We start from the raw sequence: 20,657 nt of genomic DNA on the forward strand, positions 1-20,657 counted from the left end.
GGTTAAAAAAAAAACTAACTAAAGCCAGCTTGATTGGTGAGGCAGTTCATTATTAAGCAAGCTGAGCTTCCCAGGTGCCCCAGTGGTAAAGAATCCGCCTGTCAATACAGATTTGGGTTCAACCCCTGGGCCAGGAAGATCCTTTGGAGTAGGAAATGGCAATCCACTCCAATATTCTTGCCTGGAGAATTTCATAGACAGAAGGACCTGGCAGGATTATAGACCACGGGCTGCAGAGTCAGACACGACTGAGCCCATGGCACTATTAAGCTACCTATGGTTTAATGGATCGGATGACCACCCTCAGCTTCAGTGTCTCTTCATTTGAGTCTTTAATTTTGCTCAGCAAGATGCATCATTTTCAGCATGCAGGTCTTACACGTTTTATTAAATTTCTTCATAATCTCCCTGGTTGTCCAGTGGTTAAGACACTATGCTTCCAACTGCAGGGAGTGTGCATTTCAAAGAATTTACCCATTTCATCTAAATTGTTGAATTTACTGGTATATTGTTCATATTTCCTTTTCATCATTTTAAATGTCTGTAGAATCTATAGCAACATCTCCACATTCATTCTTGTTATCAGTAACTTGTCTTCCCCCCACCCCCTCCTGGCTAGATCCTTCAGCCTAGAGGCTTATCAAGTTTATTCATCTTTCTGAAAAACCAGCTTTTATTTCTTTCTGTATTGCTTTTCAGTTTTCTATTTCATTAATTTATGCTCCTGTTATCTTCCTTCTGCTTCATTTGGCCTTGATTCAATTTTTTTCTATTTAAGTTTATTCAAGAAGAAATAGATACTTGAAATAGATTCATTTCGTTAAATTCATAGATAAAACTTTCCCACAAAGAAAACTCTAGTTCCAAATGGCTTCACTTATAAATTCTACCGAACACTGAAGAAGGAATGCTACCAATTTTTCACAGCCCCAGATAAGAGAGAAAGAAGTTTCCCAGCCATCATTATCTTAATACTAAAATCAAAGACAAGTAGACTATACAGACACACCTCAGGAACAGTCACCTGAACAAAAACTTGGCAGTTTCTTGCACACAAGTGAATCTAGCGATCCATTAAAGCACGCACACCATCCTATTTTTCCCGTCCCACCTCCCCCACTCCTTCCCCCTCTCACACTAAAAGCCCAAGTACATCTTTCAGTTTTACTTTTTAGTAAACTGTCTTCCAGTTAGTAAAGTCACTGAAATCATAACAAACAACATTATAAACTGTTATATTACATGAAACTTGATCAAATGGATCTGACCTACAAAAGTAGAAACTTCATACAGCTCAAAATTATGTCAACTCCAAAGTCTTTGAAGACTTTTAAATGTGAATTTTGCACTTGGAAATTACATACAATGGCACTAACAGGGCTTCATACTGGTAAGGTGATTCCCTCCTTATAAATCAGTGCTTCTTCCATACATTGGCCCAGCAGCCAATCGGATCTAGATACAGTCGACCTTCCTGGCGTTGTCCATTACAGACTCAAATGATCAAGGTTTTATTTCTATGTGGAATTCACTGGGGAATCTTTAACTTGGGTTCCCCGGATTCAAGACACCGCTCTTCACGTACAAGGTTTAACATTTCAGGTCAAACTTTCACCTGAACGATCCAGCGTACAGTACAATACGAGGAGGACAGGCTGCAGCTGCTGCTAAGTCACTTCAGTCATGTGACACAGCTCAGACCAACCTGTACAGAGGCGGCCAGAAGTGTGCAGGAGCGTTCCGTTTACATGGATCCTGGGAAAGACGTTTCTCATCAACAGCAACAAAAACCAGAGCCGAGTCTGTCTAGGGCTGCTGGTGGAGAAACTGGGAAAAGGGCTCTGAGGGAACCTGAGGGAGACAGAAACGTTCTCTATTTTGACTGAGATGAAGGTTACATGGAGGAGGGGCATAAGTCTATCAAAACTTAATGAAATGTACACTTAAAGTGAATGAATTTCATTATATGTAAACAGTTCCTTAATAAAGCTGATTTACAAAAAAAAAGGAGTTATTTTTAATTAACAAGTGAAACACAAATACTACATTATTAAAAAATTAACATGAATAATTAAAATTGTGGATAAAGCTAAACTTCCCTCTGACCACCTTCCAATCCTGGTTCCCATCCTTTCTCCCATCTATACCTCCTCCCCCAAGTAACCACTGTCGAGTTTGAAAGTTCTTCTGAACCTTTAAAAATATATTTACATACATATAGGGTGGCCAGATGGTAAAAATATCTGCCTGCCAATGCAGGAGATCTGGGTTCAATCCCTTGGCCGAGAAGTTCCCCTGGAGAAGGGAACGGCAACCCACTCCAGTATTCTTGCCTGGAGAATCCCCATGGACAGAGGAGTCTGGTGGGCTTCAAACCACAGGGTCACAAAAGAGTCAGACACAAATGAGTGACTAATATACATATAAGAAGTCACAGAAACGTGCACTGCTGTTCTTTACACAGATGGAACTTGGATGTGTTTCTGAAACTTGCTTTTCTTCATTTAGCATCATGTCTCTTAGATCTATTCATGATAATACAGTTTATCTCTTCAAGTCTGATATGCTGCTCTATCACAAGTCTGCCCTTCCTCTTCTGATGCGTATTTGGGTTCTCTTCTCTGCTACAGTTCACCAGTCGTTACCCCCGAGGGGGCCACAGGTGGTGCTCCAGGGCTTGTTTGGCCTTATCTGTAAGCTTTAATTTTCTACAGTAAGAATGCATTTATTTATTAGTTACACAGCTTAAACACACACTTTAAAGAATATTTTGATACATAAATTATACAAAAAAAAAAAAGACAATGAAACACAATCAGCAACAAAAGGCGATCAACTAGGAAAATGAAGCCCTAGAGCATCATCATGTACTCATGCTGTGAGAGGTGTTTATTGAAAAATAATGATATGAGCACTGAACGGCCGACAAGCACATGCTCCTACTGAAAGCAATGATGCCAGACACCAGCGTGCTGGTCACCGGGGCCCAGGCCTAATTACCGTGTGCACAGACACTCCGCTTTACATTTTTTGCTTTCTTCTTTTGTGACTGTGATGTCTTTCCCCATCCCTGAAACGAAAGAGGTGAAAAAACATGACCAAAGCTTTAAAATAATAATTCACAGCAATGTATTTACATCAGATATAAACCAGAGCAAGTTAAAACATGCATTTAAAACAGAACAGTTTTTGGGTTTTTTTTTAAAGAGTAAAGCAAAAAAAGTATCACTAAAAATACAGGACAAAACTGAGATGAGGATACAGGAAATGGATTTTTTTAAAGCTGTGCTTTAAAATATATGTACAAGGTGGATGACCTTAGAGTTCACTTCAAACAGGACTCTGGAGTCACAGGAGGAACTCAGAGCTCTGAGCTCCGTATCCCGGCTCCCAGCTCAGCTCCCTGCAGGTCATCCCACCTCAGGGTGGGTCTCAAAGAGTACGTCCTGCTGACACTCAACTTATCCTCACTAAAGGAAATCATCCATATTTAGGTTTTGAGACTATTGGCTTTACAAATAGCTGTGAGAAGAAGAGAAGCGAAAAGCAAAGGAGAAAAGGAAAGATATAAACATCTGAATGCAGAGTTCCAAAGAATAGCAAGAGGAGATAAGAAAGCCTTCTTCAGCGATCAATGCAAAGAAACAGAGGAAAACAACAGAATGGGAAAGACCAGGGTCTTCAAGAAAATCAGAGATACCAAAGGAACATTTCATGCAAAGATGAGCTCAATAAAGGACAGAAATGGTATGGACCTAACACAAGCAGAAGATATTAAGAAGAGATGGCAAGAATACACAGAACTATATAAAAAAGATCTTCACGACCCAGATAATCACGATGGTGTGATCACTGACCTAGAGCCAGACATCCTGGAATGTGAAGTCAAGTGGGCCTTAGAAAGCATCACTACGAACAAAGCTAGTGGAGGTGATGGAATTCCAGTTGAGCTATTTCAAATCCTGAAAGATGATGCTGTGAAAGTGCTGCACTCAATATGCCAGCAAATTTGGAAAACTCAGCAGTGGCCACAGGACTGGAAAAGGTCAGTTTTCATTCAATCCCAAAGAAAGGCAATGCCGAGGAATGCTCAAAGTACCACACAATTGCACTCATCTCACGCGCTAGTAAAGTAATGCTCAAAATTCTCCAAGCCAGGCTTCAGCAATATGTGAACCGTGAACTTCCTGATGTTCAAGCTGGTTTTAGAAAAGGCAGAGGAACCAGAGATCAAATTGCCAACATCCGCTGGATCATGGAAAAAGCAAGAGAGTTCCAGAAAAACATCTATTTCTGCTTTATTGACTATGCCAAAGCCTTTGACTGTGTGGATCACAAGAAACTGTGGACAATTCTGAAAGAGATGGGAATACCAGACCACCTGACCTGCCTCTTGAGAAATCTGTATGCAGGTCAGGAAGCAACAATTAGAACTGGACATGGAACAACAGACTGGTTCCAAATAGGAAAAGGAGTTCGTCAAGGTTGTATATTGTCACCCTGTTTATTTAACTTATATGCAGAGTACATCATGGGAAACGCCGGACTGGAAGAAGCACAAGCTGGAATCAAGATTGCCGGGAGAAAGATCAATAACCTCAGATATGCAGATGATACCACCCTCATGGCAGAAAGTGAAGAGGAACTCAAAAGCCTCTTGATGAAAGTGAAAGTGGAGAGTGAAAAAGTTGGCTTAAAGCTCAACATTCAGAAAACAAAGATCATGGCATCCGGTCCCATCACTTCATGGGAAATAGATGGGGAAACAGTGCAAACAGTGGCAGACTTTATTTTTCTGGGCTCCAAAATCACTGCAGATGGTGACTGCAGCCATGAAATTAAAAGATGCTTACTCCTTGGAAGGAAAGTTATGACCAACCTAGATAGCATTTCAAAAGCAGAGACATTACTTTGCCAACAGAGGTCTGTCTAGTCAAGGCTACAGTTTTTCCTGTGGTCATGTATGGATGTGAGAGTTGGACTGTGAAGAAGGCTGAGCACTGAAGAATTGATGTTTTTGAACTGTGGTGTCGGAGAAGACTCTTGAGAGTCCCTTGGACTGCAAGGAGATCCAACCAGTCCATTCTGAAGGAGATCAGTCCTGGGATTTCTTTGGAAGGAATGATGCTGAAGATGAAACTCCAGTACTTTGGCCACCTCATGCGAAGAGTTGACTCATTGGAAAAGACTCTGATGCTGGGAGGGATTGGGGGCAGGAGGAGAAGGGGACGACAGAGGATGAGATGGCTGGATGGCATCACTGACTTGATGGATATGAGTCTGAGTGAACTCCGGATTTGGTGATGGACAGGGAGGCCTGGCGTGCTGCGATTCATGGGGTCACGAAGAGTTGGACACGACTGAGCGACTGATCTGATCTGAACGTGTATCAGTCAACAGGGACTGATTGGACATGTCAAAAATTACTTAAGAGGAGGAAGAACTAAGAAACCAGAAAAAGCACAATTTTCTTTAATTAATCAAGAGTTGATGTGTACGCAATGACCAGAGATTATCCTTCAGTAAATGAATCAAAAGGGACTACCAAGAAACTACTTCACATTTTGAACTCATAGCTAGCTTTAAACCTACGAATTGAATGATAACAAGATGAGCAGAATTATTAAACCAATAAGCCTGATTCCTGATCACCACTGATCCTGAAGAGATACCACTTAAGATCTTACTTTTAGACAAGCACTGTGCAAATGACACTAAACAAGACACGGACCTGCCTGCAACGAGCTCAGTCCAGTACGGAGAAAAATAACTTAAGGTCAATGAAACGCAGGTGCTGGGCAGAGTGGCAACAAGATGGGGAAAAAAAGGCTTCGCGGAAATGACGAAGCTGCATCTTAAAGGCTGAGGAGCAGTTTAAAAGAACAAAGAGGCAGCAGAACAGGAGGTGGAAAGGCACGGATGAGGCACGGCGGGGACGAGGAACAGTGCGTGGCCCGGATTGGCTAGGGCAGATGCTATGGAATCAAGGGGTGTGGGCAAAACACAGAGTGGAGGGCCGAGTGCCCTGCTCCCGGAGGCCTCGAGAGCTGCTGTAAACCACGAGCATTCGGCTGCTGAAAGGCCCTGAGAGGTGAAGGCTCACTCCAGCAGCTGGGGAGGGACAGGTCCATACAGCACCAGCATAGAGACAGAACAACCAGGAAAACTCCCAGAGGACAGAGCTCAGGGCGGAGGGGCAGGGAGCGTGAGAGGGGCCCCGTCACGCAGGACCGATGACAGCCAGCCCAGACGGCGAGGAGTGAGGCAGCAGCTAGCAAGCTCTCGAGTTCTGGCTTAGGAGGATGGATGCTGGTCATCGCCAACCAGGACAGACGTGCGGGGGCAGGCGAGCAGAGCGGAAAACAGATGAATCCAGGGGCAGACCTGGCCAAGCTAAGGTCCACGGAGTGATTCGTGTGTCCACTAAGCGGCTGGGACACACGAACAGGCCTCCGCCAACCTGCATTATCTCAGTATCACTTTATATCTCCCCACTGATCAAACCTCTATCAGGAATCCCAACAAGGGCCGAGCTGAGTGCCATAAAGCCTGGGCCTTCCTCTGACTCAGTAACGCCCTTTATCTGAGGGATTAGCAAGAGAAGGAAAGAACGATGACAGGAAAACAGGAAGGGAGGGGCAGATACTGAGGGACGGAAGGAAGACCCAGGCAAACACCTCTGCAACGCGGCCACCCTTCTGCCCAGACATTCCTTTCCTGTGTCTTGCTGAGAAGCAGTTAATGACATAGGGAAACCAGGTCCGAGCAGGCGGACCGAGCCACGCCCGCAGAGCTGTGGACAGCCGCCCTGCAACGGGACACACGTGAAGGACCCTCACAAGCTGTTTGCTCCCGGACCTCGCGGTGCTCACACTCCATTTTCTCGACATGGCCTGTGACGGAAGGACTGTCCATGTGTCAGAAGCAAACAGCTCGGCAACAAACGACGCCCCACCGGACTTACCTCTCCTTCCTTCTCCGGGAGTCCCAGCCTCTGTCCTTGTCCTTATTTCTTTTCCGCCTGTGTGGGCTCCGACTTCGGTCCCGTCTATGCCGTGAACACTCGCCGTCCAGATGGCTCCCCCCGGAATGCCTCGAGTCCACTGAGGCCGACCGTCTTTCTTCGCTCCTGAGACAGAAAGAACGGTCAACTAGTTTCAACCACTGATCTCCACGACAGACCAGCCTCGAGCCCAACATTCTATAGCAGAGACCAAGTAAATATGCATAATCTTGCACTCCAGTAAGAGGACAGGCAAAGAAACACAGCTCTGCATGGTATGTTTTACGACTGTGGAAACAGGAAGAGGAAGAAGCCTCTGGATGAATCACAGTGTGCTGTGACTGGTCTTGGAGGTGCTCGGACCCAGCTGGACAGTGACAGTCAACAGACTCGACAGAGGACCGCTTCCACCAAGACACGACGACATACTTGTCCGCCCCATCTGCCTCCTTCTCCTGCTCCTCCTGCCAGTGGCTGCTCAGCTCCTCCATATGCACGTTGATCACGTCCCGGATCACCTGCGGGCGGGGGGGAACCAACTGCCAGGTAAGAAAGCTGCTTGAGAAACGAGCAGACGGTACTGCTCGCGATCAGTTAAACATTTCCAGAGAGCTACGATACGGCGGACTGTGGGAGGTGTGGAGTCTAAGAAACACAAACAGGCAACACACTGAGGATTCAGGGGCACACGATCATGACACGTGTTAACTCAGCCTGAAGAGTTTAGAAATCACGCGCAGAAAGACAGAGTGCACACGCAGGAAGGGGGCACGAGTCAACCCTGGGTGATCTGGGAGAAGGACACACACGAGCGAGTCCTGTGTCCTGTCTGCAGTAGCGCAACTCATCTGTACGTTGGAGACCACTGAGATACGATAAACCACTAAAAGGGTGGGAAACATGGGCGTTTTTACAGATGAAAGACATCCGGGATCTGCTCCCAGACCACCGACTGCTGGGGCAGGAGGAGAGAGGGAGTGAGTGGGTGTAAAATAAACAGAGATCATATGCAGATAACGGGCTTCCTTGGTGGCTCAGTGGTAAAGAATCCACCTACCAGTGCAGGAGATGGGGTTCACTCCTTGGGTCGGGAAGATACCCTGGAGGAGGAATCCAGTATCCTTGCCTGGGAAACCCCATGGACAGAGGAGCCTGGTGGGGCACAGGTCATGGGGTCGAAGAGTCAGGGACACAACTTAGCAATTAAATCACGGATTAATGCACTTAACGGAGAAGGCAATGGCACCCCACTCCAGTACTCTTGCCTGGAAAATCCCATGGATGGAGGAGCCTGGTAGGCTGCAGTCCATGGGGTTGCGAAGAGTTGGATACAACTGAGCAACTTCACTTTCACTTTTCACTTTCATGCACTGGAGAAAGAAATGGCAACCCACTCCAGTGTTCTTGCCTAGAGAATCCCAGGGACGGGGGAGCCTGGTGGCCTGCCATCTATGGAGTCACACAGAGTCGGACACAACTGAAGCGACTTAGCAGCAGTAGCAGCAACACACTTAAATTTTATTATATACATAATACTGTAAGTTACAAATAATTTATACCAAAACACTTCTTAAGCCCAAATGTTTAGTAGAGTACATAAAAGGACTAAGTTTCTGCCAAAAAAAGCTATTTATTAAAAATTCCTTTGTCCATAAGCATTATTTCCATTACATCTCACGATAACCCTGCAAAAATGAAAAAAATCTCAATCTTAAAAAGCTCAAATCATTTGCCCAGGTCAAACAGACAGTAATAAATTACAGAATCAAAACTCAAGCCTGGGTCTGTCTACAGCCAAAATCTATGTTCTCATCATGATGCAGTATCACTTTCTCAAAAGCAGTATTTTTGTAAGACTGTACAACCTCTTTACGTAAGGTCTTTGTACCCTGGAGAGCCTTGGCCTGGTGAAGGCTGGGTCTGAATGTGACGGAGCAAATACAAATCAGACGTGACCACAATGGAGCCTCGTCCTCTCAGAAAACCTCTCGGCAACTGTGGAAACCACGGGACAGGCAATGACTGCGTACGGGAAACCTGTGTGTTCAACAAGGCTGTACACAATCACGCAGAACTTACCTCGGTGTATGACTTCTTGGTTATGTGAACGTTCTTAGCTCTATAGGACTGGCGTCTTCTTTTGTAATCTCTCACTTCTGCCAGGATTTCAAGGTAAGATTTCGGACTTTTTCGACTATTATCTAATAAAAGAACAAAATAAAATTATTACATCATCAGAAACTCTAAATTCTTATGAATTAGAGGGAAGGAACACCATAATCATCTGATATTTTATATTTTAATGTAGCACTTCAAAAATTTTATGTTGTATAAATGGACTATTTTATATCATTCCTTTTCTCTAGCCATTAGTTGAACATAAAGAGTGTTTTAAGTACAGAGATTAAAGTAACAGCCCAGTTCTAAGTAACATTCTTACGGAAGAAAGGTATGCTTGGTGTAACAATCAGAGAACAAAATTTCAAGTACTAAGTAAACACCTTAACATATGTTAATATCAGATGATACAAAACCATCCTATTCCAACTCAAAATGGCCTGACAAATCATCTTAATAACACTTAAAGGACGAAATGACAATTAAGAAATAGAAAACTAAGATATTCATCTCAAACCTTGATTGACTTTGGCAGCCAAGTCTACAAAGAGATCGCTGTCATTTTCGATAATTTGAGAATCTGAGCGTTTTTTCTTTGTTTCCTCAACTACAAAATCGTAGAGGGCAAGACGATCGGCTTGAGTGAGATCACAAACAAACCGTTTGTGATTCAGAGGAACTTCAATAGGCAATGAAGAATACAGCCCTAGAGTAAAAATAAGATCACAAGGATAAATAATACATGAAGCTCTGGATTTACGACCCACGATACTCACCTTTAAACGTGCATGGTAACAATGTGACGTTTAATTAACACAAGCCATTTGTTTTCGTAGCAGTCCCTGAACATGCAGAACAGCCACCTGTGTGCTAATGGCCAACACTGACTCTATCCCGAATGCTGCATCCACAGAAAGGGCGGACGTGGGTGTGGGCTATTCCCCCCGACAGTGTTAGGACAGATCCCATGAAGGCAACAGTAATAACCATAAGACAATTTGCCCATTGGAAAAAAAAAAAAAAAAAACTTTTAAAAGGTTCCCCATACTGTAAAAGTAGATATGAATTTTCTCTATATACGCCTTTCCGCACAAAAGGTGAAGGAAAATGATTTTAATAGGAAATACACATTACAGCCCCCTTGAAAATAAAATATAGAAATACAAAAAATGTGTTAAAAACATATTTATGAGACACCAAGCGATATGGTTCAGTCAAAATATATCCCATTCAGGCAATGACTTAGAGCTACGGACCAAGGGGCAGAAATCCCAAACTTCCTCAGATCAGAGAAAGACACACTGAGACTAAAACTTCTTTTAATTTTCAGAAGCAGCAGCAGGTAGGCTTCACCAAACTGAAGAAAGTTGTCAACAGCAAGTGCCCCATCCCCCCAAAATCACAGAACTTTCTATAATCTGCTCATTAATGAAAAAAAGTAAATACAATACCTTGATACGATGTATTAAACATTGAAGAAAAGTTTTGAGATTCAAATTTTCTCAAAGAAATAAAAAATTACTGTAACTGTAAATAAAGCAATTTAAAAAGATTCTTTCTAGACTTCATTATCCATGAATGCAAACAAAGAACACCAGCTACTAAAGGAATCCTTTTAATGTTTGCCAGGTCCCCCTAAAGTCATCACTCAGGTTCACAGGGCAATATATAACCAGTAGCTCTTCTCAGATACTTACGAAGTGGCAAAGCAAGAATTCACATGCGAGCCCACCATGAACTAAGGGTGACGGCGCGAGAAGAGGGACGACGTCACAGGCTCTAAGTTACCAGGAGAGCTACACTGAACTGGGGGCGTGCAGTAACAGCGACGGGTAACGATCTTACTAGTAAGAGGTTCTGAATTAGCGGGCAGGAAGGGTTCCCCACTGTCAATCCCTCCTACTCTAATTCTGGCAAACACGAGGAAAAGCCCCTCTATGCAGCCAGACTTTGAACACTTCATTTAGTAATACAAAAGTGAGTTATCTTTGATAAACCTAATTTATATGATTATAGGCTACATATTTTGGAAGAAAAACAAAGATGAAAACAACACTGATGTATTTTAAAACACGTTGCACACAAACCTTTGCCTGTTCTTTGTAAGCAAAGAAGTGTAACTTCCTCCTTAAAGTATTTTGGAGTTTTCTTTATTCATCTTAAAATTTCTGTCTGGTCAAGACTGATACTTAAAGTCTTTGAAATTCAACTAAAATTCCAAGTCAACACTATAATGTTTTGACAGTGATTAAGATAAAGTTTAGAAATTTGAATGATACTTTTAAAAGGATATCATTTGCAAAAAGGATACTGCATATCTTTAAATAAGGAGTACATTCAGGTTCCTAATTCCTCTTTATACTCACCCCAATTACTGAAAAAGAAAAAGTACAGGAAAAGTTAAACAACAAACGGCATTCAAATCATTCAGAACATAGATATTTCTGACAAAAGAAAAAAATAAAGAAGCTCACATTTCCACAAAACGTAAAAAGTTCAGATGAAGTTTCTATAAGATTTGGAGATCTATCTGAATGAGCTGTCGTCATACTAACTGTGACCCTCTATGTACTTTTTTAAGAATAGTTTTTAAAAATTGCCATAAAATAGACACAACATGGAATCTGCCATCTGACCCATTTTGGGTGGAGAGCTCGGCGGCAGTCAGCACACCCTTCCTACTCGCACCCTCAGTTCTGCCCACCGCCAGAACTCTGCCATCACCCCAGACTGAAACTCCACTCTACTTTCTCGGTAACTGGAACTCTCATTCTTCCGTTAGTCCTGGTGGCCATCACATGCCATCTCACATGTGTGAAATACAATATTAAATATCAATAATGTTAACATTAAATAATGATATATTTAACAGTATTAAATATTAACTTGTGTCGAAGATACGGATTCAGAACCTTGTGAAGAATTCATACTAAGTCAATTTCCTAACATGAGACGCAGAAATGAGGCTGTTACAGATAAAATGATCCACTGAAGTCTCACAAGTGGGAGAAAAAGATCAGGGTTAGAACCGTCATCTCCATCTCTTTAGGATGCTTTAGCCCGATAACTCATGTTCAAATCATGGCCACCAGCCACACAGATGTCATGAAATTCAAGTACAGTGACTTGAATTTTTAATATTGAAGGAAAAAGATCATCAAATATAAAATGACTGTTTATTCCAACATAACTACATCTGAAAGTAAATAGGTAGATCTAATGCCTGTTCAAGCTTTGACAAAGATTAACAGGTTGAGAATTCTATACCTTGAGTTTGGGCCTGATATGACCAATGAAATGAAAATATAAGAAACTTAAAATTTAGTACATAACCAACAAAATATTAATTATATGGAAAATGTAAAGCTGCTCATGTTAATCATTCCTTCAAAGTAAACATCAATGAGATATTAAAGAGATTTTTGTCCTGGGGTAAAAAGTTTTAAATGTGTAAGACATAAGTGGGCCACAAAAAATCATCTCTATTGAGAAATTGCAGAGCTGTACATAAAATGAAAAAAAGTTTTAAAAAGAGGATTACAGATGATATAACAAGTTGTCCTTAACAATTAATTAAATATTAAGACAGTACAAAAATCCAAAATCAAAGTTCCTTTTATCTACTGAAAGAACTATTCATTTAAAGTAACTGTTTGCTTTTGTAAAGAACCAAATTCAACGTTCAAATCCACAAAATTCAGAGCTAGGTTTTCAATCCAGCTTATATTAAAGCACAAAAGTGTTAACTCACTTCTGTGTTCCTCTATTTCTTCACCTAATATGGAAGAGAAAATACTTGTCTAACCTATCACAACTATGATGTCAAAGAGAAATGAAATACACAAGAGCGCTTTGGAAAAAAAAAACAAAACGAAAAGAATCTCTTCTAAAATAGCAAAGTACTGAGGAACTTTAGAACAAGCACCCCAAAATTTCTTTCATCACCTCTGCTGGACAGGGTTTATTTCCTTATCTGAAAAAAACAGATGCTGGAGTAGATAAAATAAATTCAGTAAATCTCACTAGCTAAGATCAAATAAAGTTAAAACTAGTAACTTCTCCCAAAACACACAAATAAAATCCTCTACTTTTTAACTGGGTCTTAACTGAATAATGGCCAAAAAAGGCTTAACTGACCACAGCTCAGTATCTCTTTGAGTTAGATGAGAGTCAAACATCCCTCTCAAAGAGTAACACCTGGAACTACATGGATCCTTCAAAACAGCAAACACAGGAAACATGCTTCTGGCTGCTACCAACACACTGAGACTAACAGACTTCCTCCCTCCAAAGCCACAATGCGATCGAGGGAGAAACTGAGCCCAGATACTGGCTTACAACAACAGGGTCATGACCTTAAACATAAACAAGGAAGAAAAAGGTTAGGTACTCAGAGAAAGGTACCTTCAGAAAGCTCAAAGACAACTGAGAACCTTTATCAAAGGAGCCAGTCAGGGTTTGGCTGGATGTTCTACCTAGAGTCAGAAATCTATTAATTCCATTTACCCATTTACTTCTATGATTTTGAAGGATGAAGTTCTTCCAATTTCCTAAAAGCTGAAACTTAAAATTCTAAGCTTGTCTCTGCTAAAGTGAAGTCCTAGGTAGCATCTCTTACCCCAGCTTCCAAAGCTGGGCACCAGGTACCCACAACCCTCTGAAATTGTACATCTAACACTGTCCGTGCTTCACTACGAGGGGCAGGGACGGGGCTGGGTCTTCCTCAGCCTGAGCCTTTCCTCTCATGTTGCACTTCAACATCCTTACATGTAACATCGGGCTAATTCTCGAGAGGTGCTTCCCAGGTGGCTCGGTGGAAAAAAATCTGCCTGCAACGCAGGAGATGGGGATTCAATGCCTGGGTCGGGAAGATCCGCTGGAGAAGCAAATGGAAACCCACTCCAGGATTCTTGCCTGGGAAATCTCATGGACAGAGGAGCCTGGCAGGCCAGAATCCATGCAGTCTCAAAGAACCAGACACGACTAAGCAACTAAACAGTAACAACAATAACAGTGCTCTGAGAGCGGAAATCTCAGGGTGAGACAGTCTACTCAGGGCATTTATTTGACACCAAATACTTAGTCTAATGTCAGATGGAAAGCTTAACCTATTCCACATAAATGTTTTCACGAGATTTCTCTTGAAAATTAGTGATATGCGCTACGGAAGAAAAACAGTCTAACTAATTAGCTCAAACTATGATGCCACTTACTTTGATTATAATAATCACCATCATTTCCAACTGCAGCTCTAGCTTGTTTAATTATCTGGAATTGTGAGTCCTTATCTGTCAAAAAAAAAAAATCCATAAACACAACATGAATCATCAGTGTCCACAATGGAATTAGTAACTAGGTTCCAATAATCCAAGCTCTCTGGGCACACTGAGAAACATTCCAGAATCTTAAAACCCACGTTGCTGCTGTGGTCATCTGAATGCAGAATTCTTTCTGATCCACCAGAATCCAATAAGTAACCAGACTTCGAGCAGTTCAGAAAACACATAATATAATCAAGCACGCAGCAGTTGCGGCCGCAAATTTTAGCAACCAGTGTAATATCTAACATTTCGTGAATCCCAGCTAAGTGTCAGGCAGTATGATAACCATATTACATATGTGATATTTAATCCTCCTTACATGTGTTATTAGCATCATTCCTATTTTACAAAGAAATCTAGGCAAAAAAATCGGTTAATTACCTTACTGAAAGCCACACAACTATTAGTGACAGAATTAGTTAAATGAGGCATTCTGATTCCAGAGCCCAAGACTTTAATCTCTGTGTAATCGGTGAACACTCAGAACACGTTTCCATCCTTGGCTCTATCTTCAACGTATGTGTGTGGCCAGGTTTTGTTATAACCAAGAAGGCAGGAGTGTGCCCTATTGTAGGATGCTCTAGAGGATTTCTGGTGTGCATTATAAACCTGGTCTCTAAATCTCAGATTGAGTAAACCAGTGTCACTGTAAGCAATACCTTTCTTAATCAATCATCAGGATACTTACAAAGCCCACTCTTCTGATAATTCAAAAATGAATATAAATACCTATACACATACAGCTTCACTAAGACATTTAAAAATTATAATAATACTTACTCAAAGTAATTGAAGGTACGTTCGCATTCTCATAGAAAAAGTCAGAATTATACATTTTATCCTAAATGGTAAAAAAAAAAAAAAAAACAAATTTTAATGTCCTTCAGTATCAGATGATTACTTTAATATTTGACATAAACCAACAATAGGTTTAGTATCATTTAAGCATTTCTTGCAATCATTTGCAAAACAAGGCAAATCCCACTGCACCTCACAAATGACTATTATTTTCTCAGAAAACCTCACACTACACCTTCCACACTGTGAGGATTTACTAACGCATGAACCACATGACATACACATGATAAATATACGGTACCTCTTCCTCTTTGGTGTAGCCCAGTCTCCTCAATCTACAAGACATCATGTGCTTTGCTAAAGACGATCTAGGCATGTGGTGATTGGAATCATACGGGCATATCGCAACTTCATCCTATAAAGATCAAACAGAAGCAAAGGAAAAGGTACATCATTTTTCAAGAAATAACCATCCCAGTAAATGTTTTGCATCCTCTTCTGTAAGTCTCTCCACCCCACTTCCCGTGTGAGTGTACGTACACGTTAAAAAACAACCTCCCTGGTTCTCTTTACCCCTTACAGCCTCTGTCCCGCTCCAACCCTTCAAAGCCCACCTCCTGAAAGATGTATGTATGCTCACTGCCTGGACAACCTCACTGACCATCTCCCCCTGAGGAACTCGGAGGTCCTTACCCATAACCCCCGCCCCTGCCCCAGTCCCTGCAGGACACTGTCCTCTCCATCCGAGGTGACAAGAGCCCCTGCCATCTGCTCCCTCTGCCTCCATTCTCCACACCACAGCTAGGGTGCGTCCGAGGCCTGCCACTTAATGACCGTACGAACGTAGTCAAGGTCAGGAGCCTTCCTTTCTCTCAGTTTCTTCATCTGTAAAATGGGTCTAACAGCAGGACTACTCACACAGAGCTACGGTGAAGATTAAATAAATTATACCTGAATTCATACACATAAAGCAATTCAGACAGGGCCTGGTAAATAGCACACATTCAATAAACATAAGCAGTTATAATTTTATTAAATTAAAATTTAGTTGCCTGAGCAACTAACACTTTGGCTTCAAGTACTTTCATATCTCCCCCTACTGTTCTCATTAAAAAAAAATATATATATACATATATATATATATACACACACACATATAGATTCTTCAACACAGCTGTACAAGGACCTTTAAGCTCTGGCCCCCACCAGCCACCGTTCCCCTCTTCCCCCACATCCCAAGCTCTCTTAGCTATGCTTAACTTCCAAAGGTTTCCTGTTCTGTGCATAGCCTTATCTCTGGATTTCTACCCATGCTGTTGACGCTTTCTCTGTGCTGCACCTAGCTAATTTAGCTCCTTTCATCTGTCAGTTTAGAATTCACCTTACAAAGGAAGCTGTGGCCGTCCACCCCAGAGCCTACAATAACCCGCGTGCCCTCCAGCCATCCTGACTCACCCTTCACAGACTTTTTCACACTGTAGCACACAGCGGCTACTCTCTGTATCCCCCTCACCACCAGCAGTCACTGGAGGGTAGAAACTGACTGCTGTGCACTCAGTTACAGGATGAAAGCACTCCAGCAGAGAAGTGAAGATTCACCGCCTTTCTGTACTGCACTGGTCTAGGAATTAGCAATGCCGCTTACCAGGATCTTTATGCCAGTCACTCTCCTGAATATCAGGTGTTGGTTTTGCAAACATGAGATGCACACCCACAACTGATTATCAGAATTTCATTTTATTTTTTAACTCCTGGCCACACCCCACAGCATGTGAAACCTCAGTCCCCTCACTAGAGACTGAACCCACGCCCCTGCACTGGAAGGCAGCCTTAACCACCGGCCCACTGCAGAACTCCCAAGAATTTCGGAATTTTAGAGTGGAGTTGTAGAGAGGCAGCGAAGCAACGAGGCACACAAGACTCTCAGGGGTAGAATGCCTGGGTTCCCATCCTGACTACCACTTAACAGCAACGAGTCCTGGGACAAATGCTCACCTCTCTGGGTTCGTTTTCTCATCTGTAAAAGGTGGCTGAGGGGACCTACCTCATAGGGTCATTGTGAGTACTAAAGGAGGTAATGTACAGTAAGTGACATAAACAAAGAGCTATTTAACTGTTAATAAAAGAAATCTAAATTTACTACATTGCTGGGAGCACAGTGATGTGGAAAGGCCTGGGAGGCTACACTCAACGGAATTCACAGCCTCAATTATACCTCCAAACAATGAAAGGGTTTTTTAAAAAATCATAAACCCGTAAAGCATAGTAGGCCTCATGAAGGCCTCATGAAGTATGATGCCACATGAGCACTTCCTTTCATCTCATTAAAAACAACAACAACTGAGGACTTCCCTGGTGGTCCCCGTGGCTAGGACTCTGTGCTCCCAATCTTCCCTGGTCGTCCCCGTGGCTAAGACTCTGCTCCCAATTCAGGGGGCCCGGGTTCGATCCCTGGCTTGGGAACTAGATCCCACATGCTGCAACTAAAAGCTTGCGTGCCTCCAACTGAGGCCTGCCGCAGCCAAAGTAAATAATATGCATATTTTTAAAGATCACGATTGCTGACCCTAACACACTTGCCTATGTCTCTTCCCAAAGCAATCCTAACGTCCGGGAGAGCTGCTGGTACCGAATCCTTCAATAGTCCTAGAATGCTGTCACCCCTGTCAGAGGTGCACCATCTCGTGGCAGAGGAAGGCGACCCGCAACTCCCCACTTCTCCAGACACAGAACCTGATTCAGTTCAGTCCAGTCACTCAGTCGTGTTCAATGCTTTGCCACCCCACGGACTGCAGCACACCAGGCCTTCCTGTCCATCACCCTCCCAGAGTTTACTCAAACTCATGTACACTGAGTCGGTGATGCCATCTAACCATCTCATCCTCTGTCATCCCCTTCTCCTGCCTTCAATCTTTCCCAGCATCAGGGTCTTTTCAAATGAGTCAGTTCTTAGCATCAGGAGACCAAAGTATTGGAACTTCAGCTTCAACACCAGTCCTTCCAATGCATTTTTAGGACTGATCTCCTTTAGGATGGACTTGTTGGATCTCCTTGCAGTCCAAGGGACTCTCAAGAGTCTTCTCCAACACCACAGTTCAAAAGCATCAATTCTTCGGCACTCAGCTTTCTTTATTGTCCAACTCTCACATCCATAGATGACTACTGGAAAAACCATACTTTTGACTAGATGGACCTTTGTTGGCAAAGTAACTTCTCTGCTTTTTAACATGCTGTCCAGGTTGGTCATAGCTTTTCTTCCAAGGAGCAAGCGTCTTTTAATTTCATGGCTGCAGTCACTGTCTGCAGTGATTTTGGAGACCCCCAAAATAATGTCTGTCACTGTTTCTACTGTTTCCCATCAACTCCCCAGTTCTCCCGACCCCGAATCTGGTGCCAAGGCGGAATCCACGCGCGGAGGACACGGCAAGCCGCCAAGCAGCACACCAGGCCTGCCCGCTTATCTCACTGCAGGCCCGCCGCGATTCCTCGGCTTCCCCGGGAGCGGTGCGAGCGACCGGGAGGCTACAGCCCCCGAGTCCCGCGCGCTCCCCCTCTTGGCCCTGCAGACGCCGCGCCCTGCCCGCCGCCGACGGCCCCGCGGTCCTCTCACCTCGGCCGCCGCCGCCTCCTCCCCGGGCTCCAGCCGGTCCAGGCTCCAGCCCAGCGACGCCGTCACCTCCTCCAGCGTCCGCCGGCAGCTCTCCACGAACTCGCTCAGCTCCTCCCGCAGCCGCCGTCGCTCTTCCACCGGGGGAAGCTCGGCCTCCATGGCCTCCACCGCCAGTGCCGGCTCCCGGAAGAAGCTGAGAGACTGCGGGCGGCGCGTACGCACGCACGGGCTTCTGGGGCAGGGGCGGGGCCACTCTGCCACGTGACTGGAACCGCCAATAGGGAAACGGCCCGGGAAGTGGGGCGTTTGAGAGGTCTCTTCCGGTTTTTTCCTGAAGTGGCTGTTTTCACCCGCTTTCTGGATGTATTGGGCTTCCTTGGGGGCTCAGACGGTAAAGAATCCGCCTGCAGTGCGGGAGACCCAGGTTCGATCCCTGGGTCAGGAAGATCCCCTGGAGGAGGGCATGGCTGCCCTCTCCATATTCTTGCCTGGAGAATCCCATGGACAGAGGAGCCTGGCAGGCTACAGTCCATGGGGTGGCAAAGAGTCTGACAGGACTGAGTGACTTTCACTCACTCTGTATGCATTTACCCTTGGCCTTCTCCCAAAGGTGTTATCCAATCAACAATCCCACGTCCCCGCCATTAAAAAAAAAAAAGGCTTATAGCAACAGGAAAGTTTAAAGAATTGTACAATGAGCATTCACGTAGCCATCCTCCGCTTATTAATTGCTAATACTTGGCCTATCTCCCACTCTCTCCATACACACGGTCCCACACACTGATTCCCTGGTGGCTCAGGTGGTAAAGCGTCTGCCTGCAATGCGTGAGACCCAGGTTTCATCCCTGGGTCGGGAAGATACCCTGGAGAAGGAAATGGCACCCCACTCCAGTACTCTTGCCTGGAAAATTTCATGGATGGAAGAGCCTGGTAGGCTATAGTCCATGGAGTCGCAAAGAGTTGGACACGACTGAGCAACTTCACTTACGCATCTCCTAAGAACAACTGAGGGAAATTTCCTAGCGGTCCAGTGATTACTAAGACTCTGGTGCTTCCACTGCAGAGGGCGGGGGTTCCATCTTTGGTTGGGGAATTAAGACCCCCCCTGTATGCCAGCATGGTCAACAAAAGAGTCTGAAATGCAGTACTTGGATGCAATCTCAAAAACGAGAGAATGATCTCTGTTTCTTTCCAAGGCAAACCATTCAATATCACGGTAATCCAAGCCTATGCCCCAACCAATAATGCTGAAGAAGCTGAAGTTGAATGGCTCTATGAAGACCTACAAGACCTTTTAGACTTAACACCCAAAAAAGATGTCCTTTTCATTATAGGGGACTGGAATGCAAAAGTAGGAAGTCAAGAAACACCTGGAGTAACAGGCAAATTTGGCCCTGGAGTACGGAATAAAGCAGGGCAAAGGCTAATAGAGTTTTGCCAAGAGAACGCACTGGTCATAGCAAACACCCTCTTCCAACTACACAAGAGAAGACTCTACACATGGACATCACCCCAGATGGTCAACACCAAAATCAGATTGATTATATTCTTCGCAGCCAAAGACGGAGAAGCTCTATATAGTCAGCAAAAACAAGACCAGGAGCTGACTGTGGCTCAAATCATGAACTCCTTATTGCCAAATTCAGATTGAAATGGAAGAAAGTGGGGAAAATCACTAGACTATTCAGGTATGACCTAAATCAAATCCCTTATGATTATACAGTGGAAGTAAGAAATAGATTTAAGGGACTAGATCTGATAGAGTGCCTGATGAACTATGGATGGAGGTTCATGACATTGTACAGGA

At 43.6% G+C, this 20,657-nt stretch overlaps 1 protein-coding gene across 3 annotated transcripts; it reads right to left on the bottom strand.

The window, feature by feature from the left end:
• Nucleotides 1-369: 369 nt before the first annotated feature.
• Nucleotides 370-19,046, bottom strand: SNRNP48 (small nuclear ribonucleoprotein U11/U12 subunit 48). Of its 3 annotated transcripts, none has more exons than XM_005223893.5 (10): nt 18,851-19,046; nt 15,542-15,655; nt 15,223-15,283; nt 14,335-14,409; nt 9,639-9,827; nt 9,083-9,204; nt 7,433-7,521; nt 6,965-7,129; nt 3,001-3,070; nt 370-2,698 (listed from the first exon to the last, which is right to left on the bottom strand). In XM_005223893.5, the coding sequence occupies exons 1-9, from the start codon at nt 19,007-19,009 to the stop codon at nt 3,022-3,024; spliced, it is 1,023 nt and encodes a 340-aa protein (XP_005223950.1). In that variant the 5' UTR covers nt 19,010-19,046; the 3' UTR covers nt 370-2,698; nt 3,001-3,021. The 3 variants fall into 3 exon arrangements, with proteins under 3 accessions (XP_005223950.1, XP_002697643.1, XP_059736671.1); XM_002697597.7 differs by having other exon boundaries at nt 370-2,708; XM_059880688.1 differs by having other exon boundaries at nt 1,994-3,070.
• Nucleotides 19,047-20,657: the final 1,611 nt, after the last annotated feature.

This window comes from Bos taurus, chromosome 23 (genome assembly GCF_002263795.3).
Source record: "Bos taurus isolate L1 Dominette 01449 registration number 42190680 breed Hereford chromosome 23, ARS-UCD2.0, whole genome shotgun sequence".
In the NCBI taxonomy this organism is placed as follows: domain Eukaryota; kingdom Metazoa; phylum Chordata; class Mammalia; order Artiodactyla; family Bovidae; genus Bos; species Bos taurus.

What these genes read in the sequence shown, in the direction of transcription:
- SNRNP48 (XM_005223893.5), bottom strand. Translation starts at nt 19,009, where the DNA reads ATGGAGGCCGAGCTTCCCCCGGTGGAAGAGCGACGGCGGCTGCGGGAG. An exon ending in AGGAGGCGGCGGCGGCCGAG is followed by an intron (nt 15,656 to 18,850) that starts GTGAGAGGACCG and finishes TGATCTTTATAG; the next exon opens with GATGAAGTTGCGATATGCCC. An exon ending in CGTACCTTCAATTACTTTGA is followed by an intron (nt 14,410 to 15,222) that starts GTAAGTATTATT and finishes TTTTTTTGACAG; the next exon opens with ATAAGGACTCACAATTCCAG.